The sequence below is a fragment of the Diachasma alloeum genome, unplaced genomic scaffold, assembly GCF_001412515.2.
Source record: "Diachasma alloeum isolate Michigan unplaced genomic scaffold, Dall2.0 Dall_scaffold_00335, whole genome shotgun sequence".
Lineage (NCBI taxonomy): Eukaryota > Metazoa > Arthropoda > Insecta > Hymenoptera > Braconidae > Diachasma > Diachasma alloeum.
This window is the reverse complement of record NW_021680474.1, coordinates 28364-48233: the sequence shown is the minus strand read 5'-3', so window position 1 is coordinate 48233 and position 19870 is coordinate 28364. Positions and strand designations below refer to the sequence as shown.

The 19870-nt window shown below is 38.1% G+C and overlaps 1 protein-coding gene and 1 pseudogene across 1 annotated transcript; both read left to right on the top strand.

Annotated features, from left to right (window-relative positions):
- The first annotated feature begins 5848 nt into the window (after positions 1-5848).
- On the top strand, positions 5849-13527 carry LOC114841333 (odorant receptor 47b-like). The gene is made up of 3 exons (XM_029126267.1): positions 5849-5989; positions 8942-9653; positions 13187-13527. The coding sequence occupies exons 1-3, from the start codon at positions 5849-5851 to the stop codon at positions 13525-13527; spliced, it is 1194 nt and encodes a 397-aa protein (XP_028982100.1).
- Positions 13528-15231: 1704 nt separating this feature from the next.
- The window catches only part of LOC114841334, a 12491-nt pseudogene continuing 7852 nt past the window's right edge, over positions 15232-19870 (top strand).

Here is a 19870-nt window from a genome sequence, read left to right as displayed (position 1 = left end):
AGCTATCAATCGACTTTTGATATATCGTGAGAAAAGTAAAAAAAATTGGACCCAACCCTTCTACCCCATCCGTCAAAGTGGGAACATCGTTTTCGCATATAGTCCAATCGGCGGGCGAAAAAAATGGGACTAGATGTTGACTTTCCTTTAGAACTCACCAATTTTGATAATTTTTTTTTTCAAACTGCTCAGAATCAATTTCTGAAAACATGGGATCTAAAGCCAAGCTGGGCTTTTGATTTTTTTTTTCAGTCACTTTAGATGCATATATCTCGGAAACTATTGAGAAGTTATTGAGACATGATACGGGAAAAAGATGCGGGATTTCCTAACGAATAAAATGGGCTTTAATTTTTTTCGCCAAGTGAAATAGTTATCGAGATATTGATATTTGTTTTCCGGAGCACGGTGAGAACAAAGTGCGTCTCTGTCTCACGTGGGAGCTTGTATAGTTGCCTCCCTATCACTCTCATGGCTAGCGCGTCGTCTCTCGATGCTCTTCATCAGAGACCGAGACGCACTGAGTTCACAGCGCGCTCCGATGAACAAATATCGATATCTCGATAACTATTTCACTTGGCGAAAAAAATAATATACTATTTCGTTCGTTAGGAAATCCCGCGTCTTTTTCCCGCATCATGTCTCGATAACTTCTCAATAGTTTCTGCGATATGAGCATCTGAAGTGACTGAAAAAAAAAATAATCAAAAGCCTCGCTTGGCTTTAGATCGCATGGTTTTAGAAATTGATTCCGCACAATTTGAAAAAAAATTATCAAAATCGGTGACTCGTGAAGAAAAGTCGACGTCTAGCCCGTTTTTTTGCCCACTGACTGGATTAATACCATATCGAAAAATTATTGTTTTGAGTGGATGAACATCGAAATAGTAAATAAAAGATATTTACTATTGAAAAATGACGAGATTGATGAAAATTCTTCTACCCAAAAAAAAATTATTTCTGGTATATGACATCATTTTTTATATCATCATTTTATATGACATCATCTTTTTTATGGCATACAAAATCTAACCAAATTGGTGAACTGAAAAAAAAATCCCATGATCGGATTGAGATGATCGAATACTTTTATTCTATGGAATCTGATAAACATTTTGAAAAAAAAATCGCGGAAAAAATTTAGAAAAAAAACCCGGATTCCTGTGTTTTAATATTAACAGTCATAGTGTCAGAGACCCGATTCAAGCTGGCATTTGAATTCCAATTTTTTTGAGTCGATTTATAAGTAAAATCTATTTCCACAACCTAAGAGAATAAAAATCGTCAATGATCGAAGAAAAAAACTCTTTGGCTATGCAAAAATCATTGATATTGATATTTACAATTTACACTTGTACCTTATAAGATATGGAAAGTCTCAGAAGATAGGTCCGTAGCAGGAACTGGGTCTGTGACCGGAATATTAGGCAGGAACGAAATGAGTTATATTCGAAAAACTATAGTGTCTAGTTTTCAATAATTTTTTGGCAGATAAGAATCACGACATTGACCCCACCGTGGGTTCTTTCTCCTTGAAAACTCTTTACGCAGGCTTTATTTTATTTTTCTCCCTCAAAAGTTTTGTCAAAATACATGTAAGTTCGATGGCTGATTAGTCGCTTTGGAACCGCTTTTCTCTAATAGAAAATAGAAGGCGCGACCGAAAGGTTCCATTGTAAGTGAATTTGACCAAAGTAACAAGAAACCGCACGAAGAACGGAATGCAAAACTAACGGAAGGAGGCACTCTTTATGCGAAAGGTCTACGCTGTAGCCTCACGGGTAACATCATGCACCTATCTACCCTCAGTTTCATTTACTAATGAAGGGAGGAAATCTTCATCCGAACTATCTACTTTGTAACCTCACAGGTAACATCGTGCACCTGTGAACCCTCAATGCTATTTATTGCAGCCTTCCAATATCGTTCCGAACTCGCAGTTAATTCAATAGAAAATTGAGAATCTCCATTATTCGTCAGGTAGGCCTGTGCTCACTACGCCAAAATATTGCGAATGAAAGATCCTTGGAATACAAAATCCATTGGAACATTATTCCGTTGACTATTATGTCGATCACGTTTATGATTGCTTCGGGCGTGCCTTCGGGAATGGGTATATAAAGACACGAACGACAATTTCCTGACACTTTTCGAACGTCAACGATGGAGAGAACATCGAGAGCTAGAAAAACCCCTGCGCAATTTGGAGATTACGTTGATCTTCCAACGACATCGTCAGAGGAAGAAGTGATGAAATCTAGGGTAGCGCTAGAAGCATACAACCCACTGGCCAAGTTGAGGGCAGAATCATCTTCTGAAGCTGTGGAGCAACCCTTCGCTCCCATCTGGCGAAGGCCACTGTCCCCTGCCCTTCTATCAGCAAGCAGCATCATGGAAACTTCGCTAACGCCCCTTCAAGGTAGTGCGTCAACATCATCTTCAACGGGAGTCAACATGAGAAATAGCCCAGCTGCCATACCTGTAAACAATATGGCCCCAGGGATTGGACCGATTCCTGTTGGTTTCCCACAGTTGCATTATCACCCGTAAATGCAAGAAGGCGTACCGCAAAGGCAGCCTCATTTCTGCGCTGGTAGCTTATCTCACGACGATTTGGTGGAATGCGTTGAATCGAGAGTAAAAATTGCTGTTAGGGATGAGTTCAGAAGGGAGAGACATTATAACCAGAAGCAAACCCAAAAACCCCGTTTTCTTCCTCTCAAATCTCTGGAAGAGATAAAGGCCATTGATGAGATCACCCCAGCAATGGAGGACCACTTTATTCAATGGGTGTTGTTTAACTGCGGGAAAAATCAAATCCCAAGGAGTTTAGCATCATCGCTATTTGGAATAACAATAGCTTCGAAGGAATTAATACAGGAGCTCACAATAATCAAAGAAATGGCAGACAAGCACATTTTGAAAGACAATAAATATTGTGAACTGTTAATCACAGTGCTGAGACTAGCTTGGCAGGCATGCCTGTGGCTGATCTTCGCCACATTTTGACGAAAGGTCTCAGAACTCGGAAAAATAGTAAAGAGTGGAAAAATCGCTGATATCCATATACATCAATCGGCTCTTTTCAGAGCCACAACAAATTTCTAACGTATAAATTCACTTCAAATTTCCACTTGAAAAAAAATTGATTTTCCTTGGAACTTTTTTTCCATAACGACAGATGATTTTCTTTCAAACAGCACTTATTATATAATAGTCAATGCATCAAATTATGGCATTATATGGTATCTATCCGCCAATAATTGAATTAGAGAGTTCCGGTTGCGCTCATTCTTCTCATTTTGAATTATACTTTTCGACAAAAAATCGAAAACTTTGAAAATTTGGAGGCCATTTTTCATAGACAGAATTGGCGGATTTGCTCATATGTAAAATTCAATGGCAAACATCTTTCATTGAAACCATTCTCTATCTCAATTGAGTTTGCCGATAAACGCATCGGAGCTCGCCGACACTTCGCGCAAGTGTTAACGCGCTGCCCGCTTCGGCCCCACCCCTGATAATTTATCTATCATAGTTGAAGAAAAAAGCTGTGAAACAAAAAATGTGTATGTTTACATGGCAAATAATTATTGTTTCAAACTTTTTTCCCTATCTGCAACAGTTTCCGTGATATGATAGTTTAAATTATTATATTGCTCTTATAAATGAATAGACTCGACTACAACTCAGAAAAACCGAGTTGGATTCGGATCAAGCACCACCGAAAACGTAAATTCCAATGATGAAATTTATTTTTTTTCTTTGTAGCGCATACAGAAACTGAGCTTGCGTATTTACTATCTGTATTTCCACTCTAAAAAGTGGCTTGAAATAACATTTCGGTGGTATCAAATATTTGTGAATTTTTTCAGACTTTTAAAATCCACTCCAAAAAATCATAGAAAATGAAGGGATTAATAGGAAAAAATCTGAAAAAAATCGGGGTCCGTTTTTCATCGAGTAGAATCATTATAAAAGTTATGAAACAGGGCTGCAATGGCCAGAGTTCAAATTGATCCTATGAGATAGAATGCCCCATATGCATGTGCAATCGAAATACGAAAGGAAAAACAGGATGATGAGGGAAGAANTCGCTGATATCCATATACATCAATCGGCTCTTTTCAGAGCCACAACAAATTTCTAACGTATAAATTCACTTCAAATTTCCACTTGAAAAAAAATTGATTTTCCTTGGAACTTTTTTTCCATAACGACAGATGATTTTCTTTCAAACAGCACTTATTATATAATAGTCAATGCATCAAATTATGGCATTATATGGTATCTATCCGCCAATAATTGAATTAGAGAGTTCCGGTTGCGCTCATTCTTCTCATTTTGAATTATACTTTTCGACAAAAAATCGAAAACTTTGAAAATTTGGAGGCCATTTTTCATAGACAGAATTGGCGGATTTGCTCATATGTAAAATTCAATGGCAAACATCTTTCATTGAAACCATTCTCTATCTCAATTGAGTTTGCCGATAAACGCATCGGAGCTCGCCGACACTTCGCGCAAGTGTTAACGCGCTGCCCGCTTCGGCCCCACCCCTGATAATTTATCTATCATAGTTGAAGAAAAAAGCTGTGAAACAAAAAATGTGTATGTTTACATGGCAAATAATTATTGTTTCAAACTTTTTTCCCTATCTGCAACAGTTTCCGTGATATGATAGTTTAAATTATTATATTGCTCTTATAAATGAATAGACTCGACTACAACTCAGAAAAACCGAGTTGGATTCGGATCAAGCACCACCGAAAACGTAAATTCCAATGATGAAATTTATTTTTTTTCTTTGTAGCGCATACAGAAACTGAGCTTGCGTATTTACTATCTGTATTTCCACTCTAAAAAGTGGCTTGAAATAACATTTCGGTGGTATCAAATATTTGTGAATTTTTTCAGACTTTTAAAATCCACTCCAAAAAATCATAGAAAATGAAGGGATTAATAGGAAAAAATCTGAAAAAAATCGGGGTCCGTTTTTCATCGAGTAGAATCATTATAAAAGTTATGAAACAGGGCTGCAATGGCCAGAGTTCAAATTGATCCTATGAGATAGAATGCCCCATATGCATGTGCAATCGAAATACGAAAGGAAAAACAGGATGATGAGGGAAGAATAATAGTTGAGGAATCCTTTGAAAAAATATCAACACCCCTGCTTCCATCCGTTTACTCAGGCGGCCCGCCTGCAACTGACGCTCTGGTGTACCGACCGCCGGCGACCAGAACGTGGAAATTCCAAAAATTGACCCTACGCCATCTACTGGAAGGTTCTTAGGACAAAAGGTCATAAAGCAATAGTAGTAAAAGGTTTATGAGGGGCCCAAGGATGGACCCTTTGCCAATGATACTTTTTTTTATTTTCCCTTATAATCACCCAACGACAGCGCTGGCTATCTATAGGCGTAAGGACTTTGATTATATTTCGCAAGTAAACCACAAAAATGCCCCTCCCCCCACAGTAAACTGCAGCTAAGCTTGCTTCTGATCGTCGTACACAACTGAAATTCCGTATGGCTATACAATATCGATCGAAACACAAACATTATGCATTCACTGTGAAAATATCTCCATACCCTATGATCCATCAATAATTGATATTGAATATCTTGCGTAATACAAAGAGTATTTTTCCTCTACATAACATATTTTTTCTTCACACGAAAATAAATAAATGAGCGCAGTGGGACATGAATTTCTCATATCGTCGTTTTTCATTATTTACGTTTGTCCTCTGCATCCGTTCATACGGAGATAGAGCGCAACATGAAATGCGGGGAATCCCAGGGCTATTCGAGCTTAGGAATAGTTCAGTTGCAAAGAATAATCGATGGCAAATGCCGGATGGAACAAAGACACAAGATATGCGCTGGGTTGGTATAGAGGACTCATCCGAATATTAGGAATTTGGCCGCTAGATAGTCGAGGATTATTTTCCACTTTAAGGATTTTAATTGTTATATCAATTCAAGTGAGTTGAACATCATTTTTATGACAATATTCGTGATAGTTACATTTTGCGCATGAATAGCTCAGGGGTTTCAACTGTGGAAAAAAAACATTGACATTAATTCGACGTTTTTATAGAGCTATTTAATGAAATTTTTTTAGAAATTTCAGAGATTTCTGGAAATTTTAATAATTTTCAGAAATCTTCCCTTATGTGGAGTAAACATAAGACTATATTATTAGCGCATGTGATAACGTAGTTTGATGCTAAATGACAATTATAAAAACAGAAGTGATCAGAATTTTATTCTTCGTTTTTTAGGATTTTTCGGGGCTCCTATAGCCCGCAGAGCATAATAACCGACATTTACAGACAATTACCGACATTTTCACCAAAGGACAATAATTATTTTGCAAGCGTTAATACCGCCAGTGAGCTAGTCATGGAACCCTTAACCTATTGCCGGCGGAGAGTCGCGAATCGTCTCAGTGTGACGGAAGTGGGGGGGTCGCCAGTGCGTAAGTGCGCCATAAGAAAACCACGGCGGCGCACGCACACTACTACAAAATAGTTGAAAGTGGGGAACCGTGATCCACGGCAATGGGTTAAGAAACAAAGCCCAGTTATGGAACCGTATTGTTTTCAATAACTTACAAGTATTGTTGAACGGATATTTTTGGCTTCAGAGAAAGTATACAGCCCATTGTTTCTATTCAACTTCGTTCATCACAATAAATATACGTAAAGTCATATGGATTTTCGGCTGATTCCATAACCGGGGGGCCTATTCTCGAGTGGATAGGAAATATTTCCGTTTACGGAAGTGACACCGTATATGAAGTGCGTATAGGAATCACATAGGCGTTCCGTCTACGGAGCCACTTCCGAGCTCGGAAATATTTTCAATCCACTCGAAAATAGGCTGCCGGTACCGGTTTCATAACCGGGTCACTGACCATACATGATCACTTTGTTTTTCAAAGATTTCTGGAAAACTATAGCCATTAGTACTTTAAATCCAATTGTATTCAATTGCTGAGGAAATTTGCGATTTTCCTAGAGACTTAGCCATGATCAGAAGTCCATTCAGACATTTTTCACATTTTCTCAGTTTCTATCGCCCGTAGACAAAGTATTAATTATGTTTTTACGAAAATATTATTAGCTTCCCAAATTCATTTGCATTTAACTAAACTTCTTAAATACAGTTGAATTTCTGAAGAAATTTACCATTTTTCTAAGTCTATGCGTATTCGAGATAACGTTCCATAATATATTATAAAAAAATATCCATAGTATCATATTATTTGAGTAACAAACTATTGAAAAATACCATAAATCATTTTTTTACCATAATGTAACTCCCGTTTTGTCATACGAATACAATACAACAGCGAAATAGATCATTGACAGAAAACCTTCCACCAATTTTTAAATTTTTTTTTTATAGAGAATTAATTATTAATGTGATGTAATCGTTGATAATTAGCAAGGGATAATCAATATTATCCATTAATAATTTAATAATTTCTATAATAACTCAATCGTCAATAGCTGAGAAAATTGTCGGTTATATTGAATAAATAATGACAATTAATGCAACTATCGGCGCTTGAAATCAAGCACGTATATGAATAATTAATAGAAAAACTTAGCGAATTCCCTAAACAATTCTATTGAATTTCTATTGAACTTTCGATTAGTTTTTGGCCAATTCTATTGAAAGTGTCAATGGAAAATATTCCACAAAAAAGTCTGTAGCATTCAATTTTTCTATACATCTTATTCCATAGGGATATTTCCTGTAGAATTTCGTCGGCTCAAATTTTCCAAGTTTTTTTCCTTGAGTTTCTTTACGAAAAAAAAGAAAAATAGAATGAAAAAAACTGAAAAAATTTGATCTGAGGAAATTCTATAGATTATTTTTCTCACTCGGATTTCAGCCAATCAGAGCGCAGTATTTGAGGCTGTCAAACAGTTTTATTTCGGAAATTTCTAAAAAATTTCCATAAGTAATACCACAAGAGCTTTAAAATTATAAGGTATTTCCCGATAGGTTCGTTGCAAACAAACGAAGGAGTAAAGTTTTTCAGATTAAAAATCACGAGTACGAAGCACGAGTGACTTTTCCTGAAAAACTTGACGAGTTCGTTTGTATGCAGGGAACCTTGAGGGAAATACTTGATTAATTTTGAAGCTCGAGTGGTATTCGAAGGGGAATTTTTCCATCCAGATTTCGGCCAAGAGGATTGCACTATGAGACAAATTCCATCTGTCAATTCCAACGAAGGGTTCAATCGATCGGTAAATCTTTTGTTTTTCATAGACATGAAGGCAACGTGAAAAATTACCAGTTGAATTATCAAAAAATTATCAGTTAAATTTCGTGTTGATTATATAAAAAACAGTTGAATAGGGCAATCCTATTGACTGAAATTTGGATGGGAAAAATTCCCAGTAGTAACACCATTAGTGCTTCAAAACTATCGGATATTTTCCGATAGCTTCGTCGCCTAGAAACGATTGTGTCAAATTTTGCAGGTTTAAAATCCCGAGTGCGAAGCACGAGAAGCTATCGGAAAATATCCGATAATTTTGAAGCACTAGTGGTATTACTACTGAAAACATCTCAATAGAATGATTTGTATAGAAAAATCGGATTTTATTGACTTTTTCTGTAGACTATTTGGATTATAGTAACATTTCGATATTATTGAAACATTTCAATAGTTTTGACCGATTATTGAACACTTAAATAAAATCGGCTAAAAACTAGTAGAAAATCCAATAGAATTGTCTAGTGAATTCGCCAAGTTTTTCTATTAAATTTTGTCTCGCCTGAGATAATCGACAATTTATTTCATTGCAGTGTTCATTACAAAACTACCTATAATTTAATTCTACTCATTAACCACTGATACAATAATAAAATCTGAATAATGAGTATTACGCATCTGCCGATCTCTGATTTAGATTATTCTGGTGGCAATTTTTGTTCAAAATTGGATCGTCAAAGGTAACTGTGGCACTATAACTGAATTAGTAGATGCCGTAAGTCTCATCACAACCAGTCTGATGGCTGTGATAAAGATACTCCTCCCCTCGATCCACCGAAATAGAGTTTCTTCCATCGTCAATTCTGCTCTGCAAGACTGGTCGGACGTTGAAGACAAGAAATCGTGGGAAATAATGCGTCGATACGCCTATATAGGAAGACTAGTCTTCATCGTGCAAATGTTCGGCGCTTACATGACGATAATTCCCCTCATCTTGATGAGTCTCCCGAAATTCGTGGAAGTAGAGCATTTGGATAACAAGAGTGTATTCCTCCGGAATATACCGATTGGGCCGAAATGCTGGGTCTCCCTGGAAATCTCGGCGTTGACTTATTTTTTATATTACATTTTCGTTTGCTTACATTTGTTCATTTTGGCAACTGCGTACCTCGGAGGTGATGTGTTTGCATTCGGCCTCGCAATGCATCTGTGCGGACAATTTCAATTACTGTATAGGAGTTTGGACGAGCTTGATGGTGATGAGACTGAGTCAATTCAACGGGCGAGAGTGGCGAGGTTCTCCAAGCGGCACAATCAACTTCTCAAGTTGGCGGATGACTTTGAAGCGGCATTCCACATGTTGATCTTCTTCGAACTTGGAGCAAATACCTTCATCATCTCTATTTCGGGTAAAAACGATATATTCCGATGAGAGTATCAGTAAATATGAAATTATATCAATTGATCTGGAGGTCGTCAGTCAAAAAACAACAAAGATCAAATTTTGCTAGTCAATTAATATCATTTCACAATTATTATCATATGGTCGAAGAATATAATCATTGGAGTATTAATAATTTTATAGGAAAACCGGGAGAATTCGCCGGAAAATTCAATTGGATTTCTATTGAAGTTTCTATTAGGCTTTGACCAATTCTGTTCAAAATTTCCGCTGCTTATCTGCGCGTTTTTCAGTTGAAATGTTCAATAGAAAATATTCTGTACGGAAAATCTACAGAATTGGATGTTTCTATACAGCTTATTCTGTTCAGATTTTTCTGTAGAAATTTTTCGGCTCAAATTTTCTAAGTTTTTTGCTTGATTTTTTTTAGCGAGAAGAGAAAACATGAAGTGGAAAATACTTGGAAAATACATGTCGAAGAATTCTTATAGAAAATGTCCAAGACATTTTAGTTAAATTTTTGGAGTAGATTTTCTTTCGATTGAGTATTGAATAGAATCACGTGTGAAAAAGTGTAACAGAAAAACTTAGCAAAATTGATAAAGAATTCTATTGGATTTCTATTGAACATTCTATTACTTTTTGGCTGATATTATTGAAAAATTGCACAGTTTATCGGCGCATTTTTTTAATTGAAATGTTCAATGGAAAATATTCTGCAGAAAAAATCAGTAGAAGTTGACGGTTCTATAAAACTTATTCTATTGAGATATTTTCGTAATTATTTAATAGACCCGGCCGAAAAAATCAATTTTCAATACTGTTGGTCGCGTTATGAGCGTCGTGACGCATTTTTTCCGATTTCTTAAATTACACTGCATAGCCTCAGAAAAATTTGAAAGAATTTGACATCTCATTTTGACCCGTCTAGAAGCCCTATCAATGATTATTTTTCCCAATCGGATTTCGACCCATCAGAGCGCAGTATTTGAGGCTACTCGAAAGTTTTATCTCGGATATATCCTCCTAGCTTTTGAATATTTCGCAGTAGTACTCAATTTTTTTCACCTGAATATTTCGCAGTAGCTCTTCATTGTTTCGGCTCATTTGAGATAGAATCTTATATTTGACAGTCTATGGAAATCGGGTTATTCTCTTAACATCATTTCCCAGGTAAGAATTGACGACAGAAACACGGCTCATCAAGCCCTGGACCAAGGTACGGAAATGCTCAATCTGGGCTGGGGCTCAGCCTTGGATCAATCCTCCTTCAGCCCAAAAATGATAACCTCGTTTCAGGCTTAGTCCGCAAGACTTGAACGAGGCTCGGTGCCAAGGCTTGATTCAAGTCTTGAATTACCATATTTTAAAGGCTCAATCGAGCTTCGGCTAAATAAACTGCAGTATTGTTTACAGATATTTGTATAAACAATTTCTTATTACTTCATAACCCTTTTTATGAATTTAGAGTAACCTATGAAAGAGAGTGCCGTCGGACCGTACATCACTGTTGCTATTAAGCGTTGTTGGTGATTGTGATTGTCGGTTAATTAACAATGGATGGGAAAAAAATTATTATCATCATTAGTTTCTATTAATTATTCGTCCTGCATTATTACCGCGCACCTGGAAATTGAAATACAATGAAATCAAACATTTAAAAATTTGCTCCTCTGCTGGGGTTCGATCCGGGGTCCTTCTGATTCATAGACAAGCGCGCTATTTTTTTTTTTAACCATGTTTTTATTGAATAGACGACAGTATATTTACATATGTACAGTCATTTACAAGAAAGAAAAAAAACAGGTATATAAAAAAATTTAATGGAGATTATTTGTGCTATAGTAAACAATGGCCACTTTGTAGCTCTCGTGTGTATTTCGGTGATGTGCTTTATTTTGTTTAATTTCATGTTTGTATTGTTGTTTTAAGGCTCTCTTCAGGAGCTTTTGGATATTTTTTTGTTGAGGCGCCCAAAAAAAAAAAATTATGAAAAAAGAAAAAAACAGTAATTTTTTTGTGTGTGTAATTGATAGTGAAAAAAAAAGGACAAGCGCGCTATCCACTGGGCTACCTGCGACTTCTTAGGATGATATATTTTTTTCGGGTATAAAAATTCAACTTGTGTTAGTCTTATTTTGTTATTTTGTTGATNGTATTTCGGTGATGTGCTTTATTTTGTTTAATTTCATGTTTGTATTGTTGTTTTAAGGCTCTCTTCAGGAGCTTTTGGATATTTTTTTGTTGAGGCGCCCAAAAAAAAAAAATTATGAAAAAAGAAAAAAACAGTAATTTTTTTGTGTGTGTAATTGATAGTGAAAAAAAAAGGACAAGCGCGCTATCCACTGGGCTACCTGCGACTTCTTAGGATGATATATTTTTTTCGGGTATAAAAATTCAACTTGTGTTAGTCTTATTTTGTTATTTTGTTGATATCCTAATTAAACTTCCTGAACTTGAATAAATGAAAGGTCCGATGGATTTATGAGTTCAGAATCGATTGATTAATTAATTATAGATAAGGGTAATAATAATTATGTAGCCTCGTGCACAAAGGGCTGCTCTAGGCCTGGTCTGGGGGTAGCTTAGATAACTTGGCGGAAAATTATAGCTATGTTTGTAGATGATGATAATGTTTTCACCACCATTAGCTAATGAGTATTAATATAAAAATTGAGGAAATTAATCGAAAGTAACTTTTCGAAAGTAACTTTTCGAGGCCTTGCTGAGCCCTGAATAAGCCTTGACGTACTGAGCCTGAATACTGAAAGCCTGGACTAGGCCTGAATTGAGCCTCGCCAATGGCCCCTTTAATCATCCTCATTTGAAGCTCAAGTGAACGATGAAACCAAGCCTATCCCAGGCCTGAATAATTAAGCCTCGCCAACCCTGGGCTCATACAGGCTTGTTCTCATCATCAGCCTATGTAATTCTTACCTGGGTTGTTCAAATCTTCCCCAATTCACCTCTTGATGTTGTCCACTGCACTCTGCTTGGCCAAAATCCGATTGGGAAAAATAAACTGACAAATACCCCTCGAGATTCAAAATTAATCGAGTATTTCCCTCAAGCTCCCCTGCAAACAAACCACCGTGCCAAGTTTTGCAGAAAAATTCCTCGCGCAAGCGCTCAGGATTTTTTAACCTGCAAAACTTGACACCCTCATTTGTTTGCAACGAAGCTATCGGGAAATACCCGATAATTTTGAAGCTCTCGGGGTATTGCTACTAAATAATTTTCAAATTTATATTGCAAAACTGCGGGCCGTATACTGCTTATAAGGCGAATTTTTCGAATATATAATTAAGGCTAACACTGAACATGAAAAATCTCACGGGACTTCTTCAAGAATACGATCTAGATCACTCTTAATTTTTTTCAGATTTTTCCTAGATCTTTCAAATTTATCATTATGTTGATTTATACTGGTGCGATGCGGTGCTTATGGCGCAACCAACGGCGTTCGGAACTTTTACCTGACCAACGGAGTATTTGTAGATGTTCAATAGAAATCTAACAATGCCCGATTTTTTTCCACAGAAATAATTTTGCTCTGGGCCTGCAAAGTTGGAGATACTCAAATTATATCAGCAATGGCTATCAGAATTTACCTGATGTACATCCAAATATTTATGTACAGCTACATAGGCGAACATTTGTCAACCCAAGCAGAGAAATTACAAGTCGCTATTTACAACAGTCCCTGGTACGGAATGTCGCCGGCTATTGTAAGAGATATGAAATTCATAATGATGCGCAATAATTATTTGTTCCATCTGACTGCCGGTAAAATATGGAACATGGATTATGAGAATTTCAAAAGTATCGTTAGATCAATGTTCTCGTATTTTTCAATACTTCGTTTGATACTCAACGAATAACAACAGTTATTAATAAGTAATCGACATTGTAATTTAGAGAGAAAGAATATATTTTTCCACACCTCATTAAAGGGCATCATTTTATAAAGGCTCGTCGTAAGTATAAATTACCTTAAAAAAAATTATTGCCCATAAAGCACACACGAAAAAATTTGATAGAATAACCTAGCAAATTTGTTAGAAAATTCTATTGGATTTATATTGAACTTTCTATTAGTTTTTGGCCGATTCTATTACAATGTTCAATAGAACATATTCAATAAATTCTATTTTTTTATATAACTTATTCAGATATTTTTTATACAATTTCCGCGGCTCAAATTTTCCAAGTTTTTTTCATTCTATTTTTCTTTTCTTCTCATCAAGAAAATCAAACAAAGAAACTGGGAAAATTAGAGCCGCGGAAATTTTATAAAAAATATTTTTGTCATTCCGGCCGTGAGGCAGCGCTTCACGGACGCTCCGCTCCGCTCCGCGTCATCATCTCTGCCTACGGCCGTCATAACAAAAAATACTGTTCGTTATACGGCCAAAAAAACTTTTCTAGCTCATATGATTGCAAACTCATATTCGCCAGAAAAGTTTTTTTCGGCTTAGTGACGAAATATACTATTCAATAGAATAAGTTGTATAGAAAAATCAAATTCTTTTCACGTTTTCTATAGAATATTTTTTATTGAACATTTCAATAGAATCGGCCAAACACTAATAGAAAATTCAATAGAAATCCAACAGAATTTTCTAGCGAATCCGCTTAGTTTTTCTATTGAATTTTTTCATCAGTGAGATGTTGAACCCCACACACAACTTTCCACCCACAAGACTCGGTCTGAATCAAGTCGGACTGAATCATGCCGGGAATCGACTTGTTCCATATTGAATTGACGGCATGAATGAAGTCGGACTCAGATAGATGCAAACCGGAATATCCCCCTTATGTAAAATCTTTTCCTCCTTGACGAAACCCCATATTACCAAATCGGCTTGAATCAAACCGAAAAATCGACTTGAATCACACCGAAAAATATACTTGAATCAAACCGAAAAATCGACTGGCACCAAGTCGTTATCTACTTCAAACCAATGTCAGCTTGACACGTTTCTACTTGAAATAAACCACTTTTGGAGTTATATCCGAGTAGTCCGAGTCACTCGGTTAATCAAACCGACGTTGACTTGATTCAGTACTTTTTTCTGGGTGATCCTCCATCAGAAATATCTCTTCTCCTCTCATCGACACACTCTTTCAAAATCCCATGAAATCTCTATAGATTTCTAAGAATTCCCCAAAATTTGTTGAAATTAAAAAAGATTTCTTATTGGAAACAAAATTGTGCACTCACTCAAAAATCTCCATCCATCAGCGTAATCATGGAAAAAGAAAGTTATCGCGAGTGAACAGACTTCGACATTCTAGCGGAAACTATTTCCAAGACAAGCCTACACAACCCTCCCGTGTACCGCCTGTGCAATATTTCCCAACGTGACACTTGTCTCGAGCTGATACCTCCATAAAGTAAAACATAAAAAATGCATATTACTCCTCCACCGCAACAAAACTATTCCCCCGGAATAGCGTGCATTCCTCGCTAGGGCATGAATTATACATCTCCACGCTGTGTGTATCCCAAGTTTCATTAATAAAAATATGAGTGCATAAGCTCGCCCCGCGTCAGAGTCTCCAGACAGCTGAATGTAAGGACGATGATGGAGCTGGAAGCATCGAGGAAAGCTGAAAGCACGACGATTTTTCTCTCAGTGTGCCTTCTATTTATTGTCAGAATTTTTCGATGAATTCGCTAGAAAATTCTATTGGATATAGAAATCCACTTGCTCGTACTTTTTGGGCCGATTCTCTACTGAAAAATTCCCTAGTTCATTTACACTTTTTTTTTCAATAGAAATGTTCAACGGAAAACATTCTATAGAACAAAAACAATAAGATTTAATTGTTCTAGAGAACTTATTCTACTGCGATATTTTCAACAGAAATTACTCGACTCAAATTGCAGAAGTTTTTTGGTTGATTTTGTTTTCATAAAAAGAGCAGACGAATATAAATCTGCCATATATATTCATATATATATTCTGCTATTCATATTGTTGTCAATTATATGAATAGAATTGATTCCTATAGAAAATGTGCCAATACAAAAGGTTGTACAGAATGCATAATTCATAAAAAACTAATAGAATATTCAATAGAAATCCAATAGAATTTTCAATTGACGTCTAGTTTTTTCTATGAAATTTTTTCGTGCATGTTGACTCAAAGAAATACTGGAGTGAAATTTCCCCCGACAAATCCATGAGAAAAAATTTCTCCAGAAGAAATGCAGCCCGGATATCCCTTGATTCTTTCCAGCTCTTGATCTTTTGACTCCAGCTATGGATGTCCATAAGTCTCACCAAAAAAATACTGACCAAAGGAAACTGTGGATCAGTAACTGACAACGTCGATGCCCTGAGCCTGATATTTTGTGGATTCCTAACGGTAATGAAAGTCGCTATACCCAGAACTCATCAAAAAAACATGTTGACTGTTGTCGATTCAGCTATTAAAGACTGGTCATCAGTTGTCAGTGATAAACCCAGCAGCGTAATGAAGAAATATGCATACATAGGACGGCTTGTATTCCTCGTACAGATGTGCGGTGCATATGCTGCTGGTTTCCCCCTCATTTTCCTGAAACTGCCCTTCATCAATGCATTATGGAATGATCCGGAGGACAATGTCACACTTCGGGAGGTCCCCATGGGACCGAGATGTTGGATATCTGATGATGTCTCCACATATCACTATGTTGGGGACATATATTCTTCAATCGGTGCAATTGTTCGTTGTCTGCACGGCGTCCATCGGGTGTGACACTTCTTCGGCATTGCGATGCATGTCTGCGGACAGTTTGAAGTGCTGCATATGAATGTTAGGCGTTTGGATGGTACTAAAGACAGCTTGAGGTGGAGACAGAAGCTCCATGACTTCGTCAGGAGACACAATCATCTTCTTCAATTGGCGCATAATTTTGAGGAAACGTACAATGCTATTATTCTCGCCCAAGTTGGAGTCGATACCTTGCTCATCTGCATATCAGGTCATTCTTTACTGTAGTGATTAATTTCAGACGCACCGGAAGAGAAGAGAACTACTGAAATGCAGATAAAACTTTGTGCCATGAATTTTCTGCGAAACGGATGGAAAATCTGAAAGATGGCTTGAAACATTTGTTCTTTTATATAGAAACCGGATGAAGCGAGTTGAGGATAATCCGAAGCGGACAAATAATTTTTAGAGATATTTGAAATTCGAGGTTGTTGTGTCCCAGATATTGTAACAAACATTATTGAAATAATGCAATTATGAAGAAATTAGGAGTCAGCATCGTATTACAACACGAATCCGTTTTGTAATACGAATCGAGGCAAGTGTGCCACGGTTTCCAATAAAACCGAGGACACACTGGACTCAGGAATTCATTTTTAGTTCATTAGTTCACTGTCAAGATTATCGATGAAGTTCATTACCGAATTAATCATTCGAACTCACTTTTGTATCGAAGTCAACCATTACTCTTTAGTTAGAAATAAATAAACTAAAGTATCTTAAACTGCTGAGATTGAGTTCATATTACTCGACCTTTCTACCGTACATTACATTATTTGGTGGCAGCCCGTGTGTTCTTCATATAACGGAGGCCTGATCAACCGCCGTTGGAGACAGCAGTTGAGAAAATAGTTATAATTTTCTACACTTCAAAGGAAACGTGTTTCTCGTTTTGGAAGCATTGAGTTGTTCTGGGACGCCGGAATAGTAGCAGCCGACTTTTCTGAGGGGAAAGAGGCGAAATCCAACTGGTATTGGTTTTCCTGGTTTCGAGGAAATCAAACAGTTTTGAGGACTGTTTTTGAGGCGATACGTGACCGAGACTGACAGGGTAAGCGAGTTTTTTTTGCTTTATGGGATCAGGGAGTCAGAATATTCAGGACGAATTTGATTCTCTGGAGGAGTTGGCCCGAGTTGTCAGAGGAAATTTGCGTTCAGCGGGTGTAATCGTAGAGTCTACTGCGGAGGCTTCTGAGGAGTTTGCGGAGGCGCAAAGGTTCCGACGTGGTGTCACGATGCGCAGGGCACTGAATTTCAATTTCAACAAAAGGGACCGTGCTTCCAGTTCCTTGGCCGAAGGGGGTCCACGACGTTCCCGTAGTGTGGATCACCTTGCGGCGAGTGTTCCAATACAGCCACTAGCGCAACAGGAACAAAGTGTGCAGCAAGGGCTACGCAGTGGAGACGGTGCACCGATGCGACCGGCACCAGCATCGCCACAGCCAGAGCCACAACAGCAACAACAAGAATATCGAGATGAGAGCCATACTCAACGAGGCACACCTGAGGCAGCTGGCCGAATGCAGAGAGAAGAGTTTAGTACACCTATGTCTACTCCAATCTCGGTGCCCGGGGGTTCATTACTCTTAGGTAATTTTACACCACCGTTGCATGAACGGGGGATACTGCCAGAGCCAAATATTTCGGGGATTCAGAATATCGACACCCATGACATTATCCGAGGGTGCGGAACAGAGCATGTGGTGGAGAACATGATGAAGATCTTGGGGATGTCCAGGACGGGTTGCATGAAGAAGCTGAGGAGCGGAGACGATTGCAGAACGAGTTACGAATGTACCATAATCGTAACGCAGCCGGGGAAGTCAACCCACCCAGTAATCATGTGAATCCTGGTGGTGGTCAAAGTCAGAGGGGGCTCATTGACCTGAAGGGCGCTCTACATTTAATTCATCCATACAACGGCGAGGGTGCCGATGAGTTAATACCATTTTTGGGGTCGTGTGAGGGCGCAAAGTATTTATTACAACCTGAGCTATATTCAACACTCCTCAAAACAATTTTGAAAAACAAATTGACTGGCAAAGCATTTGTACAGTTGAAGCATAAAACAATACAGAATTTTGGCGAACTAAAGGTTGAATTAGAAGCCTTATTCGGCAGAACGAAATCGCTCGTTGGATTACACGCGCATTTCAATAACTTGTAACAACGAAATAATGAGGACGTCAGCAAATTTGCGGCCAGAGCTGAGCGCGTGACTCTTGATTTAATTGAGGGCATAGAAAATGTGCTTTGCCGACGAATTGGACGGAGAACAGAAAATTGGAGCAAGGAAGGCTTTATTAGCCTTAGCAAAAGCTAATTTCGAGCAGGGTCTGCGCGGCCAAATTCAGATTTTGGTCCGAGCAAATAACTACAAGACGTTGCATGAAGCTTGTCTGGGAGTGTTGAGCTGGAGAGAACTATGCCAGGGTTCCATGGATTCTCAAAGAGCTCTGCGGGTTCTNTTTGGTCCGAGCAAATAACTCCAAGACGTTGCATGAAGCTTGTCTGGGAGTGTTGAGCTGGAGAGAACTATGCCAGGGTTCCATGGATTCTCAAAGAGCTCTGCGGGTTCTGGAGGAGGTTCCGGTGGTTCCAGGCGTTCTCAGGGAGGGAATCGTCAGTCCACAGGGCGACAATGCTTGGGGACGGGGTGTTTTGCTTGTGGTCAAGCAGGGCATCAGGCAAGGGACTGCAAAATGCAGCGGAAATCGACTTTACCAGTTCCAGAACGACGCACTATCAATGCCTACGGGGTGATGTGTAAATTTTGCCACACTCCAGGGCATGAAATTACTTCATGTTATAAATTAAAGAAACAATGTGGAATTCATGACAACGCAGAATTGCAGGTGAAGGAGAGGAACGATGCTTCAAAACCGGTCAATAAAAATGCTGACAGTAGCGCAAGGAAGAATCATAACAAAAATAAGAGCTCATCGAACGGGGACGCATTGCCAATGGGGGCAATCCAAGTTGCGATGTTGCAAATATCTGAAGCTGAGGGTCGCGAGAATCAGCAGGAGACCACTGTTTTTCGTCACTGAGGCCCGATAATGGCGCTATATGGGCCTGTTTTGAGGGCGATAAATAGCAAATAGCAGCTCTGGGCGGCCGAGGCATGTTAAATAGCGGAACAGGCATGCTAAATCACATTTAGCAGCCCTAGGGCCGATAAATTGCTACTTGAAGTGTGCTGATATAGTTGTCGCTCACCGGATTGTATAGTCTAGTAAGGCATACAGCGCCGCTGTTGGTCTTGTCACTAATCAAACTATCGGTCACAGTCGTGTGGAGATAATCAGACGCCATTTCGGGGAGTTTGTTGTGTTTGATCGAGAAAATTGTATTTGAGGAGAATATTCAGTCAAAATTTGTGAAAAAAAAGAGGAAAAATGGCAGATTGGGTACCAGATAGTGACGAGGAAGTGAATTCACCTGATATTTTCGCTGATA